At 41.6% G+C, this 20,839-nt stretch overlaps 1 protein-coding gene across 1 annotated transcript in view; it reads left to right on the top strand.

The window, feature by feature from the left end:
* The first annotated feature begins 357 nt into the window (after positions 1-357).
* Positions 358-20,839, top strand: part of zbtb16a (zinc finger and BTB domain containing 16a) — a 146,192-nt gene continuing 125,710 nt past the window's right edge. The window contains exons 1-2 of the mRNA XM_075486875.1: positions 358-478; positions 3,424-4,750. Of these exons, the coding sequence (XP_075342990.1) occupies positions 3,513-4,750 (1,238 nt within the window). The 5' untranslated portion in view covers positions 358-478; positions 3,424-3,512. The remainder of the gene's footprint in view (positions 479-3,423; positions 4,751-20,839) is intronic.

Here is a 20,839-nt window from a genome sequence, read left to right as displayed (position 1 = left end):
TCTTTACCGAAACTTACAGCATGTAGTGTGAATGGGAGAACATGTGGAGGTGGGGAGTGACTTCAGGAGTCCCACTCCAACATGGTTTTTCCCACTGGGCCGCCAAACCATTAAGTCAGCCCCTGGCAGGAACTTGAGAGTTACTGTATGCTACTGTATGTGTGTTCAAAACAGCTGGAGAGAGGGCAGTGTCGCTCACCTCTCACTGCCGTACTGTAACGTAACCGTTTGACATGAGACAGCCCCCTAGGTGTCTCACTTTGTCAGTGTTTGTATGGGCTGGAGCGCTGCGCCGGCTGCCCGCCTGCCTGCTGCTTGTCTGGCTGACTGACTGCGTTGACGTCAGCGCCGCGTTGATTTGCTAAGGCGAGAGAAGAAAGGAGTTAGTGCGTGTTGAGAGAGCGGGTACTGCGAACTGCCTTACTATGCTGTAGCCCCACTCCCCGTACACTATACGGAGTCAAAACGTGCAACTTAGGTGAGTACCAACCCGGGCGAAATGCAGCTGCAGTTTCCCAGCGACAAGTGCAAGACCCGCTACTCTGCATGCGTCTTCCACTGTTTTCTCTGTGTACTTTCATTCAACATATGGATGTTTTCATGCGTTTACAGCGCTGATGACCGTTTTGCTTGTCCCCGCTCAACCTCTCGCTGAAGTTACCAGCAAAACGCGACTTTGACATGCAAGTTGGACCTGCGCACCGGAGTTCTGGATGAAAACAAGTGTTTAGCTGATTGAGCTGCAAGGTGTTGAAGTTTACATTAACGCGCGGTAGCCTATTGTAGAGATGTTAAGGTTGACGTAACCCCCCCTCCTTCTGTGTCTGGTTAGTATTCTGGAGATCGCAGTCCGAGGACGTGAGGTCTGGCTGTTTCACCAGGAGCCAGACAGCTCATGACGCCGAGCTGCCTGTCACTTGAATGGAGAAATCGCGTTTGCTCGTTTCGGTGGAAATTATGCAATTTTTAGGCAGCGACACTCTTGCCCGTCCTTGTGTCTACGGACCCACCAGTGTGGCTTCTTTAGCCGTGATGACATCATGATGAGAACCGGAGACACTGGTCTTTATACACGAAACAAGCCTAAATCCCAGTCACTGTACTGCCAGACTACAATTGATTGACAGTCAACTAGATGTTTGTTTGGTTACTAATTATCGGCTTGCGCACGGTGAGGTGGGGAACTGTTAACAGATGTATTGGCAAATTGATTTGTTATCGAATCCGTCTGATCTCTCTCTTCCCCTTTCACTCATTTTCTCTTTCACCTCCCGGCAGCTTGATCTAAACTGTAACAAGGCAGCGTGGCCTTAAACAAAGTCCACCTGTGCTTTGACTGGAGATGAAGTGGTTTGGATTGCCGAGAGATCCGAGCTGCTGTCCGTCTCATGTGTACTTTTTCAGCACGCTCAGTCTGTCTCAGGTCGTCTCGTGGAGACGCCAAACCATTTTGCCCCTCTACGTTTGCTGTCTGTCAGTGTGGCTCACGATGTCGATTATTGAACGGCGTTTATTCCTGTTGTGGCTGGCGCGCAGTGGCAGACAACTCGTGATCAGATTGATTGCGCTGCCTTTCTGTGAAGTCTGCTAATTATGGTTATTGTCAGCGGTCTGTGTAGTCTCACAGGGAGAGCATTTCTCACGGCTTGATGTATTTAATGTAGTGCAAGTTGTTTTGCATAAATGAGTAGAATTTGTCTGGTGCGGGTGGCCACTATTAACGCCTTCTAGATGCACTCAGCCCCGCTCCTTATTAATAGAGACCAGACAAAGTCCCAAAAATAGCAACTTTACATCGCGCTCCAGTGAAGCCACAGCTTCACAGAGCGCAACAAGCATTGATCATTCACGGGGCCATAAATCGGAGCTATAGGCAAACCTGTAATAAAGATAATGTTGGCTTGAAGGCTTGATCTCTGCTTACTGAAAGGCTGATCTCAGTTAAAGGAGAACCTGTGGTTTCACCATTACCTTCCCTTTATATCGATTTAGTCAATGTTCGAAAAGACAGTCCCCTAAAAGCCGGCGGCAGAATTGTTTTCTGTGATTCTCAGCTCAAACAATAGGTGCCAGCATCATTTACCTCCTGAATATTCAGATTTCTGAGTGAGCATGTATGAGTGTATGTGTCCGAGCTGAGCTTACAGTTATGGATATTATTTAAAAAGTCATCCATTCGGGATCCTGTTTGGGGGGTGGGGGGCTGTATTTATTGTGTTCTTGCGTGTAGAAGGGGAAAGGAAGTGTCTAACTTCTTTTGTGACTTTCTTTAAAATGTTCAGGAAATCAAATGAAACATTCTTGAAGAAAAAGTTTTTAAGACATAAGAGTTTATGAACAGATCTAAATGAGCAGATAAATCTAGTACTTTATCTGAAAGCTGATTGAGTAGGAAAAAAGAAGTCCTCAATGCGCTCACTCAGAATGTGGGTCAGTGAAGGTTTCTTTGCTACAAGTCATTCATTCTTTCCTTCATTTATCTCCAATATGTCTGTTCCAACTCTGTTTCTTTAGTTGGAATAAAAAAAGAAGCAGCATGTTTTCAGATGAGGCTTGCAGAGATGGCCTTTTTTTTTGCATGCAGTGGCGAGACTGTTAATTTAATCTAAGCCTGTCCTCATTATTTAGTGTGGGTCAAACATGCTTTAGAAATGAGCTGGAGCAACATGTTGCCCTGTTAACTTGAATAATGAAATTACCAGCAGTCACAGAGACACTCATTCATTTGAGATTTTCAACATTAGTGACTGAAAGCAGAGCGGGGCGTTCAGTGCAGCAGTGTTGTGTGCTTTTGCCTCATCCTGCTTTCTTTTCCACAAATTTCTGGCTGCTGCTCCCTGCTCCGTTCTGTGATGAGAATACTGAGTAAGATGCTATTTAATTTCAGAGAGGCTGCTGACAGTCTTTGTGAGCCAAGCAGCAGCAAAGCCCACAATTCACTCTTGTTTGTCTGGTGTAAAACCCCATCAGATAAGCAAATGAAGACATCTTTTTAACATAACATATGTTGGTCTGATTAGTATGTAGCATGAGCCTGTTGGACAGCTAACAAACTGTGTCTGTTCAGAAAACACAGACAATGCTCTTTGCTTGTTTTAAGAACAATATCGCCGCCCAGATTGTTTACCGTCCCTGCAGGATGTTTGCAATTTGACATTCCATTGGCTTAACATTTCCCATTTGCTGACTAAATTTTTGTGTTCATCAAGTAAATTTATTGTCAAATTAAATTAATTTCAAAATCAGTCTGAAGGGTCTTATATACATTTGTGAATAATAACAGTTTGACATATTGGATTAAATTTGTACCATTTTTTTGCATTTATTTGAATAAAAGCATTACACTTGTTGGCTTTGAATGTGTAAATACAGTAACTATTTGTTTCTCATAAGATTTTTGTTTTCTCCCGTATTTCCATCCAGGTTTCATCTTGTTTACAAAGACAGCTAAAAACTCTGCTGAACGGGAAAGGCAAGCCTCATGAGTCGGCCTCGTGGATTGCATCAACATAATGGATTTATCTAAAATGGGTATGATCCAGCTCCAGAACCCCAACCATCCCACTGCCCTGTTGCAGAAGGCCAACCAGATGCGTCTGGCTGGGACTCTGTGCGATGTTGTCATCATGGTAGACAGCCAGGAGTTTCATGCTCACCGGACTGTGCTTGCCTGCACCAGCAAAATGTTTGAGATCCTCTTCCATCGCAGCAGCCAGCATTATACCCTGGACTTTCTTTCACCAAAGACTTTTCAACAGATTTTGGAGTATGCTTACACTGCCACGCTCCAGGCCAAGGTGGAGGACTTGGATGACCTTCTGTATGCAGCAGAGATCTTGGAGATTGAGTATTTGGAAGAACAATGCCTCAAGATCCTGGAGACCATCCAGTCCTCTGATGAGAATGATTTGGAGGTCAATGCCAATGATGGGAGCACAGAGGAGGATGAGGAGCGCAAAGGCCAAAATGGAGCTAAAAACTCCAAAAAGCATTCCATGGAGAGTGCCAGTCTGTCAGGTATCCATCAAGTCTCCAGCATCGCTGGCATGGTCGACCAGAGTCCCTCTGTCTCCACTTCCTTCAGTGTCTCAAACCTGAGTCCCACTAAAGCTGCTGTGGACAGTCTGATGAGCATCGGTCAGTCTCTGTTGCAGCAGGGCTTTGGTGGTGAGCAACTTATCCATGGCAACTCCCACCACCTTATGAATGATATCAAGACTGAAATGATGCAGGTGGACATGGGAGGCAATGGCCATGAAAGCCCTCAGAATATGGAGTCCAGTGCCTCCAGCAATGGAGAGCGAAGTGGGGAGGACAGGAACCGAGACGGTCCCGGAACACCGACCAGAAGCAGCGTGATCACTAGTGCTCGAGAACTGCATTACGTCCGCGATGAAGGCATGAGCGACCAGCAAGCTGAAGTCAGTCAGATGGGCCTGGAAGCAATGGCTGGAATGACAGAGAAACATCTGGCCTCTCTGTACTCAATACCAATCAATCATAAATCAGATGCCATGATGTCCATGCCAGTATCTATGGCCTCAGCTCTTCCCATGTCCCCAGCCCTGGCTATGTCGATGGACTTCAGTGCCTATGGGGCACTCCTGCCACAGAGCTTCATCCAGAGAGAATTCTTCAGCAAGCTTGGGGAGCTGGCGGTGGGCATGAAACCAGACAGCAGGAACCAGCATGAACGATGCAATGTCTGCGGTGTAGAGCTGCCAGATAATGACGCTGTGGAGCAGCACAGGTAAGTCAAATTTTCTCTTGAGTAGCTGCTTGGTAATCGTTTTGTTTTTCAGCTGTTATTATTATTATAATTTTTTTTATTATTTTATATTTCAGTTAACTAAATTATTAATGGGTAATCTATTATTTTTGTTATGTGCTGCATTATGTGAAAGGTTTATGTAATTTAATTTACAGGCACCTCACTAATTTAGTGACATTAGTTATTTGATGTCCATAGGTACAAAAAAATGGTTTTGACAGCTATCAAAACACTCCACATAGCTCGTACACTGCATTTAAACAAGTTCCATCCTTTTAGAATCACTCAAGGCGTAGTTCTGTGTGGCTGACAGCACAGGTCTAGAGATTCACTTCCTCAGTAACTGCCAACTCTGCCCAGGTGACTGCCGAAGCAGTGCTGTCTTAACAATGTCCAAGACCATTAGTCACACCTTCCAAGACGTGGGCGGCAGCTATCACAAATACTTACCAATGTGGAACCCCTCATCCAGGACTCAGCTCCCCTCCCCTTTCCCATAACTGCACAAGGGGAGCCCTTATTAGCTTGATAATTGGAGTGGACGGTGAGCTCAGGAAATGAGTGCTAAACCTGGGCCCTCAGACAAGGAGCTAATTCTAGGTACAGGAGAGTGGCACTATACCAGTGCAGCGTTCTTTCAGGCATTTCATATAAATAAACCTTAAGGTTTGCAGAGTTCACCAAAAATACTGAAACTTGAAAGATATGTTCAAAACTCTCCATCCACTCATGATTCTGTACATATGCCTCTGTCACTGTTGTCACAGTGTGTAGATCTTGTACAATGTTCTTGAATCACTTCTTTGTGGATTTTGCCACAAGGCCACGTTCTCACCCTGCAATGTTTGCTTAAATCAATAGGATTGCACAGCGGTTAAAGTTCACTTGAGGATTTGCTCCCCTTCCCATCATTCTTGAGCAAGTAACTCGGTATAGATGGCTCAGAGCTGAACCGTTTCATTCCAAGCTCCTCCGTTTCTAAATCTAAATGGTTGTCTTTAGAAAATACTGAATATTACAGAATAGCTTTTACTCATGGGAGAGGTGTCCTTGTTAGCAGCCTCTCACTGCATTACTTTGCAGTGTTTCTACAACCTTTAATAGCAGTGGTGAAGCTGGTTACTTACTTGTGTTGGAAGTTACCTCTTAATGTCCACACTTTTGTGTGGCCTTCATGACTAGTGTCCATTATTCATGTAATTAAAAGGGAATTTCTGCATTGACTGAAAAATGTCTGTGATTAGTGAGAAAAAAAAAGAACAAGAAAATCAACTATACAGGTGGATTCTAAGCTGCTTACGATCAGTTCTGACTGACAACAGCTTAAAAAATGCACTTCAGGCTGTGTGTTAGAGACAGTAACAGACAAAAGTCTGGCATGTGAAATGGTTGCCCGTGTTTCAAGAGGAATTTCATCAATTTGCTCAAGCTGGGAAATCTTTTATCAAAGGAGATTTCCAGACCGTTTCATGCATTGATCTTCACCCCATAGCATACTAATGGGTTAATTTAGACTGGTTTATACATCGACACGACACTGTTTAATATTGCATGTCCTGTCCTGAGAAATCAAACATTGCATCATCCACAGTCTGCTTCTCCATTCGCACTTGAAAGCTCTGCTTTGCTAGCCTGAGATGCTTGATAATTCAGACGCTCCTCATGTCCTCACAAATTCCTCTCTGGGTCATTTGATGGCATATCAAGTCCCCGCTTTGTACCGTGCACAGCCTGTCAAGCTGCTGATTCTTTTGATGTGCATATGGGATGTTTTATTTCAGACAAGCAGAGTCCTGTCTGCGCTAACTAATTACACGTCATTTGCCAACAGCCACTGGGTCACGGTCATCACTGCCCCTGCAACAAACGCGTAAAAAAAAAGTTGACCTGCCTGCACCAAGCGGAGTTGACTTGGTGCAGGCAGGTCAAGTCAAACACGAGTATAATTGTTTCCAGATGTGGCACAGGTCAGTGGTGAGAGGTGTCTGTGTGTGCGCTTCAATGTTGAAATGATTGCACCAGAAAGTACCCACTTCCTGTATAAATCTAGTCTCAGCTCCTTTTCATTCCTCTGTTACCTGGATTATATCATGATGAAGACCACACTTACATGGAATTTACTCCGTATCAGCTCCACAAGTGTTCAGTCAGGAGTTGCTCATGAGAGGTATAAAAGCACATGCCATACTACCTTGATGTAGGGCTGTTTGAATTGAATCTGTCAGGCTTAAAACTTTTTTTATTTCATTATTTTTTCTGATGGGTTAATGTGAACGACTGCCTGTGGTGCCAATATCTTCACAGTAGCAGCAGAGACACCTTCTTCTGATATATGTGAGAACCCGTTTAAGACCATTCAAATCATAGTGATATCTTGTTTATTGCCCTCAAAAGAAATTAATGAAGCTGTATGTGGATTCACATAGTGTGTGAAGTTTTCTTTTCTGAATCTTAACAGCGCCCGTCTGACCTCGGCGACTTGTCTATCCTTCTCTCCTCCAACATGCTGCCACATCATCTCTCCACCGATTTACTATAGATTTATTTCATAAAGGGGTGTTTGTTTGCTTTTGTTTGAAGTGGGGTTGTGTAAAGTACTAATCAGCAGTCACTGTCTCACCTGCAGTAAACTGCGGACAGCCTGCTCTCAGTTTGAGGAAGCAGGGATGTAATCTGAAGGGGGACCTGCTCAGACGAGGGATAATAGAGGAGAACATTTCTGCCGTCTAAAATTGCTGAAACCTCAATTTGGGCTGTATTAATACAGTAAAACTAATGTTCAAATTTCTCACAGTAAGAAAATGATCAACAAGGGAAGGACATGGGTGATTATTGAGTTAATAAATGCATGATGCAGGGGGCTAAATCTGCAGAAGCAGGGTAAAAGAAGGGGGAAAAAACCCTCCTCTGCTTGATATTCCAAACACAGCATCCAATTCACAGGAACTAGCCTTGGGTTTATCTCTTTCACTTAATCGTCCATTCTCATGCAAATGACTGACCCTGGCTGTAATGTACATCCTATAAGTGAAAAAGAAAGCGCTTTACCAGCATATAGCCTTTAAACATGACTGATTAAGAATCAAAGCTTCTATCTTTTCATAAAGCAGCCATTTTTTGTTGTAGTGGTTGTTTCTCTTTTTGAACGGTCGGGGAAGAAACGGATCAGGCACATCGATGAATTCCTGCCTCTATCCTCTGTTTTTTTGCTCCTGTTATTTATTTATTTATTTACTTTTCATTGTTGAAGGTGGTATTGGGGTTCGGGGGAGGGGGGGGGGGGGGGGGGTAATCACCCCCACATTAACCTCCGCACGCGCACCCACTCGTGTTCATTACTTTCCACACACATTCCCTTCAGCAGCAGCAGCAGCCAGCGCTCACTCTTCCATTTCCTCTCCTTTTGTGGCAAAGGGGGACGGAGGGCGCTCTAATACCCCAGGCCCCAGGTGTTTAAACAGCAAGCCCAAGGCCCTTATCTGTGCATATCAGAGTGAGACAGATAACCCTTGGCAATCCTTCTTAGTAAACCAAGAGCAGATTGAACCCGGATAGCAGTCTATAACGTTTGTTGCAGGAGATAACGATGTATACACACACACACACACACTTCATATCTGTTTGTATGTATATGTATATATATATATATATATATATATATATATATATATTAATTAATACTTGTGCTTTTGCCACTATCAACCATTAACACTTGATTTTTGCCTACTCCAGTGTGACTTCAGAAGCTTGAACCAGTCTGGAGAAGCTGGCACCAGAAAAGATCAACCTTCAAAGGTTTCATATTCAGTCTCTTTGAAAGTGGAATCATGATCTTCATGATGCGATATTTGGTTGAATATTTGCTTGATAGACAGGTCTTCACAGTGAGCTGCCATAGTTTCCACCCTAAATAACCTCATTTGGCGGGACAATTTTTTTTTTTTATATAGTTGATGATCTAATCTAAACCAGGGGGCCTTATTGACTGTTTCAGTAATCAAAGGCCCACACATCGGACAATGATCTGAAACATGGCCAGAGTACGCCGACTGCTGCTATTTATAAAAAAATAAATAAAAGAAAAAAAGATTTTAAATGATCATTTAAAAATGATGTCAGAGAAAGGCTACTTTGCAAGCTTTCATGTCACCATGTAGTTAAAACTGTCAATTCATGGGTGGCTGACTTCATTGAAAAAGTATTCTGTCTGGCAATTGAGTTGAAAGACAACCTTTTTTTTTCACAACAAGACATGTTTATGTTTCTAGATGTTGTACTACTTGAAAACAATGATACTCTCTTGGCATATCATACGTTGGCCCTTTGAGCTGACACAACGTTCAGATGTCAGCTCTTGGTTAAAAATGCGACATTTGATGTAAACTTTGCTCTTTTGAAGCTGTTGTTTTGTTTTAGTCTAACAAAATAGCTGGGTGAATTGTGGTGGACCATGCAAATTTTTAGATTGACTAGATACATATTTTTCTTGTTTCTCTCTGTAACTGGTAACATAAAGTTACAATACAAAATAAAAGAAACAAAGAAAACCCCAACTTATTTACACCAATTTCATGGCTAAGGTAATACAGTACTACTCAGAAACTCAGGCCAGCTCTGATGACTGAGTATATTAATGTTATACCATAAATGTCGAACATATTATTCTTGTCCCAGTTAGCAGATAAGAGCTTCAGAAACACCGAGCATCAGTCTTGGGATAAATTTGCTCTTTCCACATTTAAGCGGGGTTCTCCAGGTTGTGTGTAACTTGATTGCCAGAGGAAATATTGAATGTTTATCGCGGCTTGCTTGCTTGAAAAAAATATAGTAGTTGGTGTTGTTGAGAGGTGGCACATCCAGATTAGTATGTGTAGAACTCCAAGGCAGCAGTCTATAGTGTTTGTTGACAGCACTATCGGAGCTTTTCTGCAATTTCCTTTGCTCCACTTCATAACAAAAAGAAAAATCTATATATGCTGTAGTTGAAGAAAGGATGGATAAATATGAGTGATTTGAAGCGGGTCCTTTGGTGTTCTTTATTGTCTTGGCCTTGCTCACTGAATACAACATGTCATCTGAAATGAAAGATCTTGAAGAGCAGCAGGCTTGTGGTCCTCACCTATAAAACTGCAAGCATTTTCCTGCATGCTGAGAGCCGCCTGGAAACAAAGCATCCATTACATGGCAGTGGATTACCCCCTATTTGAAATCACTCAGTGAGCTAAGTCTCCCCGGCTTGCACTCAGAGGTACAGTACATGTTGGTGTAATAATCCAATATCACAAAAAGCCTCACTCAACAAAAACACCTCTCCAAGAAATACCTAAGCCACAGACAACAGCAGAGGGCTTATTTCGAATCTGGCTGCCACATTGCCTCTCTTTTTATCCTCACACAGGTGCTTTTTCTGCCCTTATTGGAGGTGCAGTATTTGTTTATGCCCCTTGAGGAGCTGCCGCTTTGACTGGGCCCACGTTGATGGCCACAGCCAAGGCAGCTGCTGGCTGTGGCCCAATTATGGACAGGCTTTAAAAGGCTCTGGTTGAACCGTAAAGATTTACACCGCCATCGCTCTGATCTCAGATCTGGGCTCTGTCCTCACTGTCAGGATAGGGAGATGTATCGATTAAAGACTTAACACAGGAGGCTACATCATGTGGAATGGACTACACACGTATACATACAGACACACACAACACACACCTTAGCACAGATCAAGCTTTTTATTGTTGCACTGTCTTGCAATATAGTCAGGTGGAGAAAAAGAAATTGATTTATTTAAATAGAAATATGTAAGGTTGGTAGCGAAAAGAAAAGGGCAACACAAAGGGTGGCAGTGAGGGTTCTAATATACAGAAAGTAGCAATGGCAATGGAGGGAGGTGATCTAATCGCCCTGCTGATTAGAGATAAGTGTGGAGGGAGGTGCTTGTGCAGTCAAAGTTAGCAGCGTGACTCGTGCTAGCAGCTGCCTCTCTGTGGCTAACGGCGCTCAGCAGACTTGGCCTTTGGTGCTGCGGTCTGGCACAGACTGTTTGAAATGAACATATTGAGGTACTGCTAGCCCCTATCTTTTGCGGCTATAGGGGCCCTGTGGTCTAGAGACAGGGCTCAGGATGACAAACCGTACTAGAAGCTGAAGTCGTATATGTTGATACAAGTGTCTGAGATGTTATTTCTGTGTGTTTGTGAGAGGCAGGGTAGGGGGCTCAATAAAGGCTCAGTGAGGGAGTACTAATTACAGCTGGTTATCAGGTGACATGCAAATGTGTTATCGGCCTTTACGTCCTGATGTCTATCTCAAATCCCAATAGCTGCTATGAGTGGTGCCTGGAGAGGAGGCCGTGCTGTTGTTTATCTGTAGAGAATCTGTAGAAAATTCATAAATACTATTGATATTCTTTATTTTGGAAGCTTATATTTAACTCAGCAGTCCTGCATATCTTGGCAGACTTTCTTACTGTATTGAGGTCCATGCTTCATTGTCAACTTTCCCATTTAAAAAAGACCGGGTCAATAGAATTAGAATGATGTGGCCTTAAAGCTCTGTGGGTTTTAGTTCTGGTTCATAGAGCCCCCTCCTCTGTTCTCCTGGACCCGAACGCTCTGGGTTCTAATCCCATCGATATCCCATTAGCATCCCCTTTCTGGGTCCCCACAACATGAAAGATGTGTCAGTTCCTTGTCTCCGATTCTATCGCTATGGCTGGCTGTGGGATGGCCACAATGAGTAAATGTACTACAACCAAAGGGCCAACCCATGTGTGCTCACAAATGCCCTGTAAATGTGTGGATGTATATGTGCATGTGTGAAAAAGCTGCCACTGCCACCTCGGAGGCCCCCTTAGCCTCCTTGGGAAGTATCAAAAACCCTTGGTGGCTTCCAGTGAGAGAGCTTCTAATTAGCCTCTTTGTTGCTACTTGAATGGTTTGCCAGAGGTTGGCAAGGGGCCCCAGTGGAGTGATACCAGCACGCTAAGAAGCTGGTCATAAAAATTACACACTGCCTTTCTTTTCCCCATCACCTGTCACAAAGAAGCTCTCAGGTAGGAAAATGAGAACAAAGAAGCACCATGTAGGCTTTTTATCCTCTTCTTCAGAGGTAGAAGAGCCATGTTTTGCTCAACAGGGGGATTTAGGGTGCAGTAGCTGTTAAGAAGAAATGGAAAAATATGGAGGTAAAGCCTCCTAAATAGCTTCCAATGATGTTACCAACCACTGATGGTAGCAAATATACTCAAGCACTGCACTTGAGTTCAAAATTGAGGTACTTGTACTTTGATTCTTTTCTTTTTGTGCCACTCTACTTCTACTTGACTCTACATTTCAGGAACCAATATTACAATTTTACATTAAATGTTTTGAGCACTTAGGTTATGACACAATGCAATTTACCTTACTGTCCTTGTAGGGAAATTAGCCTCGGCCTAGAATGCTGCGAACATACATTCAGTTTTATTTATTTACCACCAAATCATAACAACTGTCATCTCAAGGCACAGAATGAATGAACTACCAGTTGATAAATTCATCATGAAAAAAAAATTGTATTTGCACTTAGAAAAAGAAGAGTGAATTTAACAGGAGGTTAATCTCATCCAACCGCAACAGTGAAATCCTGTTTCAACCAAAATTTTGGATTGATAATAGAGTAGTGATATTAAGTAGGACAATCGCAAGGATATTTTTCTGCTTTCAGTGCTTTTAATACATTTCCACGATAATACTCTCATATTTGAGTTACATTTTCAATGTGGGATTTTTACATGTAATGGAGTACTTTTTACAGATTGATATTAGTTATTTTACCAAATAAAGGATGTGGAAAAACTTCCTCCACCACTGCTTCCAGTGTATGTTTGAAAAGAAACAAACTTAACATGAACTTTCCAAACAATATGTAAATGTGATAAACATAGAATGTGAATGAATTGGACTAATTATTGGATTACGATTACAAAGAATTGGACTTTATCACTGAAGTGCCTCAAGATGACATTTGTTGTGATTTGACGCTACATAGATAAACTGAATTGAATTGAAATTTCCTTTGGCAAACCACCTTTAAGCCATGTTTTCTAATTGCATAGCTTTTTCATTTAAAACACAAGCCAACTTCTCCGTACATACAAAAAAAGTGAACTGTGGGCATCTTTCGATTAAAGGTAGGGTAGGAGATCCTGGATTTTGAGTCCAGCGAAGCTGCATTTTGAAAATACACAGGTCAAAAGTCCCAACCCTTTTCTTCACTTTTCCCCCGAAGGCACGCCTCTAGAGTACATGAACGCGCACGAGCACGAAGGTGCACGAGCGCTGTTCTGACAGCAAGTATCGATCGTTGCCGTATTTAGTATATGATAACTATATGTTTAATAATGCTAGGTGCTAGCCAAGCTGGCTCTAGTTTAGCTTCCTGCCAAGCTTCTGGACGTGTAATTCATTCACGGAGCAGGGTACGCGCACAGGGGGAAGGAGGGGGAGGGAGGAGCAGATTGCAGTTTGATAGACGGCATCAGTATCCAATCATTGTGAACGGTCCGTTCACAATGATTGGATAGTGTTTTTCCTAGATTGTACGTTCTAGAGGCCACTAAAACTTTTCATATTTGTGTCAAAACTTTTAATTAATTGGTTGCAATGGGGGTGTGAAGAGTATTTCAAGCAATATGTAAAAAAATGTTCCAGAAAAAGATCCCCTACCCCGCCTTTAAAGTAGATGAATAAAAGTATGATTAATAAGGCAGAAACGGCTCACTTTCACTTTATTTAACACAATTTCTACTTACAAAAATACACATTCTAAGTAAACTGACTAAAAGATTATAAATCATCTTAAGTTACAAATTTCATGGGTTTCTGTAAAACATGCAAACAAGAGTAAATGGCTGTGAGAACATGTAAGGTCTATACCCTAGTACTCCTCTTAATATACTGTAGACCATAGTACAAAATGATGACAAAATAATGTAAATTTCTAATGTTAACTTAATGATAATTCTAAGAATATGAAGGATTTTACTGAAGGTGTATCTCCTGTTTTTTTTTCAAATGTATTTTTCTTATTAACAAACTGGAAACAAACAATTTGATTTACATAATTTTATTCAATGGTATCCACTGTTATTCATGTTTTTATATTTATATATATATATATATATATATATTAATCATAATGTTTTATTTGTTTAATATGTTGCTAATTCAAGGCAACTATTAAACAATGATCTTTGCAAAATTCAGTGTGAACGGCTTTAGAGACTTGAAAAGGTACTGAAATTCCGAATTTCTTCAGAAAATCTAAAACCTTCAGATAATTTTATTGCCAAAATCTCATAGAAAGTCCTATCATGATCCAACTTTCATTTTCTTTGTTGTGTCATTGGCAAGTTTTGGCTACAATAGTTAGGATTTGGAGATATTAGAATATTATTACTCAAGATGAATGTGGTTGCGTTATCAGCAAGCAGCCTGACTATTCGAAATGACCTCAGATCTAAACTTATGGCAGCTGACGTGCCGCTCAGCGAGCTCCAAGGCAGGAGTGCAATGAGTGTCGAGGCGACTTGCAGCTTTAGCACTGACCGACACGTTTTAAGCTCCGCTGTAATCCAGGAGGGATCAGTTGGGTAAATCATGGCATAAAGCTTAAAACCATAATTGATTTATGTATTTGCTGACCGAAGACGCCTTGAGAGATTACTAGCGGGAGAGAGCTGATGACGGATAGACCGGTCCACCCTGCTCCGTGACAGACGCTGTGTGTGAGGTGGGGGGTGAATTCAGTTGAAGGCAGATTTGTCTGAACAGGAAGGCTGTCTGAAAACAGAAATAAATGCATGTATTATTAGAGGTGCATTTTCTGCATTGTTTCTGTGCAGTTATGTTCTAAATGGCCATTTCACTTATTTTGAGTTGTTAAAGGAATTTATTTGACACAAAAACTCATAATGAAAAGGTGTAGGCATTTCTATTTACTTTTAATTAGCAGCGGCCTGCAAGCAAGCCAAAAACTGTCAATATTGTTGAATCCTCATTTGTTTAGAGAAAGTGAATGATGGCCTGAGTTTTAAAAATAATGAGCTCACGTGTCTAAATTCCCCATGAATATATATTTCTAGTTACCAGACAAACTACTGTTTGATGTTTAATTTAGGAAGAAGAAAAAAAGTTCTTTACTTACTTTAACAGTTTAATCTTGTATATGTGAGATTTATCCCAATAGGGAACTATAGTTTTATGCAGAATTGTTATAAAATATAAACTCACAATCCACAGAAATATTATTAAAAATAGAAAGTGCTGTGTGGTATCCACGGTTGGCCATAGTCCCTGGAGTATGCTTTTCATTTTGTATACAGTATAAGAAAATAGTGTTTATGTGCGAGTATGTAATTACTTGTCTTGACCCAGAAGGTGTCATACTTTACATTAAAGAACATAAATTGTATAATCTTCTCAAGCATCATTATTTCCTGGTTGTTACTTAGGACATATCAGGTTGTGAAACTCATTTAATTGGTCCAGTGGTTGTTCTGCTGGAGTTTCTCTCTTGACACATCATGAATCCTCTCTTTCTTGTTTACTGCCTGACTGTCAGGCATCTCCAAGGTCTTTCTTGACCGTTTCCAGATTGTTTTGTGTTTGTCTGTTTGTGTCTCGGCCCCGAAAGGCGAGAGTTGGATTGTAGAAAGAGTTTGGGGGAGGGGGGCATTCCATTTCCTGGACTGATCGCTGAAGCGGATGGCTCTGACATGTCATGACTCAAACGGCATCATTTCTGCCCCTCCTGTCTCGCTGCTGACCTTACAAATGATGCTGTAGGCTCCCGCCATATGCCATTAAGCATGCCGTGGAACAGGATGGGGTTTTATCCCCTTCATAGGTGCAACAGTGCCCAGACACCCTCTATGGGTTTCACTCTCTTCCCTCACCTTTCGGAAAAGAAAAGCCGATTACAGCAGCGGTTTTCTCTCATTGCTTTGTCCATGCTCTTCTCCTCTTCCTGCCCTGCCTGTTTTATTGCCTCCTGTAAGTGTTGGTCTGAGGCGAGTAGCTGAAGCTTCCCTAACAGGTGTTTGGGTGCTTATCACCCACGTCTCTGCCCTTATCTCTGGCCCTCAGCTTCCTGCATCCTCTCTCGTGCATGCCTCAGAGTGGGGATATATTTCACTTAGCCTCTGACCCGAAACCTTCCTCTCTCTCTTTTGGTCTCTCTCCCTCCTTCCCTCTCTTTCTTACGCCATCATACACACTCATTCACTCGCATACCCAGAAGGACTGGCTTGCTGGTAGACAGGATGAGGCTGAGAAGCATTTCATCATCAGTACCGAGCTTAAGTTCCTTTGTTCTAACCATCGTCTCTGTCACATGCAGCTTGCAAAAAAATGAAAAACTTGGGCCACAGCTAAGAATTATTTGTTGAAATCTAATTCTATGACTACAAAAACCATGAATGTGGACTGTGAAATGTCAAAAAATGGAACAATGCTGATCACACAGAAGGTGCTAATTTTTAAATAGTTTCATAATTTATTATCCAGATTAACCATTTGAGTTCAGCGTTTATAATATAATTAAAGCATAACTCTTAAATTAAATGTATATACCTATGCAAGCAAGTGCTCCCTTCCAACCTCCAATATCCCTTTAGAAAAAATAAAAGGTTGAAAAAATTGATTCTCAGCAGAAACGTCTTAGTGGCTTTAGCACCGAATGAGCTTTGATGGTGTTTGTATCCAAGAGTTTGATCCAGCATTTTGTTTGACTGATTGGTCTCAGGCTTCAGCCCCACCTCCACATTCCCTCCATCCTTTCCTGTTCCCAAGTCTCACAGCGGGACAAAGGCTAAAGTGTCTGTGCGTTGCGGTTGTAGTGGTTTGGAGGGGTTGACCCCCTCAGAGGACCTGACAGGGGCCTTTTTTTTCTCTTTAATCCCCATTCTGAGTGGGCAAAGAGCAGAGAGAGCCCACAGTCTTAACACCCATGAGAGAGTCTATTGTGAGCGACAGGCTCTGTTACAGTAGGATGGATGCAGGGGTCTCAGGCCCAGATAAACTCTGGGGTCAAACAGGCCCCCTTATTTACAGTAGGCTCTTTCATTGGCCGAGTGAAACAAGAGCCCCTGGCGGAGGTGGAGGTGGCGGTGGTGCCTCAGTGGACGACCACTGTTTGTGCTCAGCCAGGCCTCCGCTATAGGTCAAAGAGCACGGGGGTGGGGCCGCAGGGGTTACAGACCTGACTTTTGTCTGTATGTTGGGGGAGTTGCTGCTTCATAACAGAGAAGAAAAGGTAGATTGAACGGGCAGCAAGGATGATCTCAGTGTATACTTGGCTGTAATGTGACATAACTAAAGAATATGTCCTGTTTTTTTTTTTGTTTTTTTTTGTAGAATTAAAGGATTTGGGCAATGACTCAAATTGTGTAACAGCCATGTTTGAAGTCTTTCTACGCATTTTACATTTTGCAAATTGCATAGGAACCCTATACATATGGTGTTATAAACCTAAAAACAATAGAACTAGTCTTGGTTTTTACACAAACGGTTAGAAATGATGCAGTTGTTTCATCGTTGCTTGTGTCTTGATGTTTAAATTGTAAGAAGTTTTGGTTCACATCAAGGAAAAAAAAGTTGGTTTTATGGATATTTTGCACACCCTCTACTAGGGGTGGGCGATATGGAAAAAATGTTGTATCACGATTTTTTTGCATAAAATCACGATTTCGATTTTTTTTATCACGATCTTCCATCCAAAAAAAAAAAAAGACCAATTACAGTAGAGTTAAGTCGACATGCTGAACCACAGAAGAGCTAAGGAGTAAAAGAAAGAATTTGGCAGTCACCACATTGTAATTCAACTGTAACCCAATTCAAGATGAAAATAATGATCTAATTGATGACATCTGACACAGTGAGAGTGAAGCAACCGGAAATAGAAAAACGAACCACTGATGACGACTTGACTCCACCTCATGATGCCATTTAGCAACAGATGAGCAACGCTGCATGTTCATTTACTGCAGCCACAGTCACGCACTGCCATCACCAGAGCGCCCGAAAGGAATACTTTTTAACTGTGTAATGTTTGTCACGGTCGCGGTGCATCCCTTTTCTCTTGCACCGTAGTTGGCTTACGAGCTAGCGATTTCCTCATCCGACCCGAGAGTGCTGCTGCTGGCCATGAGTTTCTCCCGTGCGCCGCTATGGATGTGCTGTGGATGGTGCCGCTGCTGCTGTTCCCATTCCTGATGTGGACCAGCAGCAGTGGGTTAGGGTAGAAGAAAACCCGAACCAATTCCAAATTACAGAGGTGGATTTCCTCTTCTTCACCAGCTCGTCGGCTTGGCTTTCAGCCATGGCTGTCCAAGTTTTTACAAACACAACATGGAGGCGTGTAAGAAAGTGTCACGACGCACAGTTCGCTATGATTGGTCGGTTAGGTTAAGGACGGGAACCAGCATTAAAAAAAAATAAAAAATCATTGCGCTGATTGGCAAAGGCGATCAATACGGTTTCTCTAATTTGGTAGATCGCCTGCGATTCTCCACTCTTCCTCGCCAGTCACGATTTTATATCGTCAGATCGCGCACCCCTACCCTCTACATAACGTATTTATCAAACATCAAAGTGTGTTCAGTTTTAGGGTTCTTCAGCTCAAAGAACAAAGAACGGTATGTGAGGTCATTCCGGCTAGTCTACACAATGACAATTTTTAATTGATTCTTTAGGCTTTGAAATAATTTCTCTTTTTGGGATTAATAAAGTAGTCTTCATTTCAAATTAATGACATTTTAGTTTAAAAGCATAGTGTTGCACTCCATGTCCCAAAATTTGAGAGTGAGAAAGTCAATATTTTTGTTCCGCCATTTGGTAAGGCAAGAGCAAATGTCTTCAAATTCACAGGAATAGTAGTGTATTACGAGTGGAAAAACCTCGTACTGGCATAAATGCTAGCATACTGGATGTACTAAACCGTTTTATAAATGTAGGTTTTTAACTTAAATGAGCAGTGATTTTAAAATTTGATGCATTCATTCATTCTGAAATTTGGATTTAGAAATGTAGACTTGATTAGTACGTGTTGCTTGATATAAAGTTCGGTCTTCAGTTGAAATGTTTTGTATTGAATGCACATTTTTGGCATTATAGTTTCTTTTCCATAACAATTGTATTAAGTGGACGTGTACTTTTATTTTACTGATGGTAGAAGAAACACAGCAACAGAAAAACAGTGTCCACTTTAACCCTGTAATGAAAGATGCTTTCTAAATTGAGTAGTAGTCTGCTTTACATCCCTATGTCTGAATGAAAACCTGCTGAGCCTTCCAACACAAAGAGCATTGACAGCAGTGTAAAGGACACAATAGCTGTTGTTTTTTTTTTTTTGTCATTTCTGTCAGGGTGTTGCTCCAAAAAGTGAATATTCTACACCCTCACAAATGGCTGCAGGCCTGACTCAATTGTCCTGCATTGACTTTGTGAGCTACAAATGCACAGCTCAAACCTGACCTGCTGAGGAAGCTGAAGAAATGTAGCCTCTAAAAAAAAAAGAAAAAGCTTTCAGCAACTAGCTGTAACCTGATGCTCCAGATGTAGTTAGTTTGGTCATGTTCGTTCTCACGTGACATTCAATCCTCTGTAGAAGCCCCTATTTGGTAACAAATCCCAAACCCTTTTGGTCAAAGCAAGTCAGCTCTACTCTGAAATAGTTGCTGCCAAGTGCGTTTATTAACCTTAATCTTACATTATCCATTACCAACCCAATTCCTGTTTGCTGTGTTTAATTAAGAAACAAAACGTTGCCAAGGGCCAGCATAACAAAAAAAGGGAACGGGAACCATCTGCCAGAAGATTCGAGCATAATCTTACCTTTAATCTCAGTGTCAACCTGCCATGTTACGAGGCAAGAATGAAGGGAAAAAAGCCAAGCTAAAATGTACAATAAGGATAGCAGTTTCTCAGGCATTCATTTGCTGGAACAGATTTAGTTATTTTTTTCTTGGACAAAGACAGGAGGGGTTAAAGGTCAGCAAGAGAACCTTACAGATGAAGTGGGGTGTGGTGGGGGTGTGGAGGAGTTTTATTTGACCCCCCACCTCTCACCCCTATTGTGCAGAGAGTACACAAAGGATTCAGTCAAACTTTAGTGGTCAGCTCTTTGGCCAAACTCGCCGAGCCGCAGCAGAGGTTTTGAACTGGCCGAAGTCGCCACTAGACACCAATCAAAAGGCAAAGAAATAGACGACGGTTTGTCCCTTCAAACATTTTATTGTTCGTATGTGTGTAGAAAGATCAGGAGAAAAATGAATTGTACTGTCTGTGAGCTTTTGTTAGTCTTTGGCACGGCGTAACCAAGTACAGCTCTGAGACACTTCAGTGCTGCAACACTGAGTTACTTTGTAAGTCGTGTTTTGTTTTCCAAATTGTGTGACTGTCAGATTATGAATACATATATCTTTGTGAAGAAAAAGATTCTTCTGCACAGACACGCATACATACAATGGAAATGTTATGAAAAAACATCACGTTTGCTTGTAGAAGGTGCATAAGATAAATATTTTTACTCTTCTAAAATAAAAATATGAGTCGTAGTTGCAAGTTGGTTTTATAAGTTATTATTCATTTTTCAAACTTTAATGCATTTATAAAGAAATACACCTTTAGTTAGAAAATCTCTCTTGTTTGCCCTATTATTAATTTAGATAAATAGCTTTATAAAAAAAACAGGTAAATAAACATTGTCAAGTCCTTCATCCAGGAAAAAAAAAAGAATCCCAACATCTACATTTAGTCTAGCCTGGATATATAGTCCACTTTCTGTGGGTTAGAAAAATAATTTATTGTTCTTGGTCTCAATAAAAGAGAATTAAATAACAGTCTGTTTGGCTCCAACAAGCAAATTTGGAGAGAGAAAAAAAAAAGATAAGAGCTCTGCAGCAGTGGAGTCAGCAGCTATTGTGATCAGTCATCCATCTGTAACAGTAAACAAGGTGGCTTGCGTTAAATATGCTCAAGACCTGCTGACATTTTTCAACGGAAAAGAGACAAAAATATGCAGAAAAGAAAGAAT

The sequence above is a fragment of the Odontesthes bonariensis genome, chromosome 16, assembly GCF_027942865.1.
Source record: "Odontesthes bonariensis isolate fOdoBon6 chromosome 16, fOdoBon6.hap1, whole genome shotgun sequence".
NCBI classification, from domain to species: Eukaryota; Metazoa; Chordata; class Actinopteri; order Atheriniformes; family Atherinopsidae; genus Odontesthes; species Odontesthes bonariensis.
Note: the sequence above shows the minus strand (reverse complement) of the source record. Positions and strands in the feature narration are given on the sequence as shown.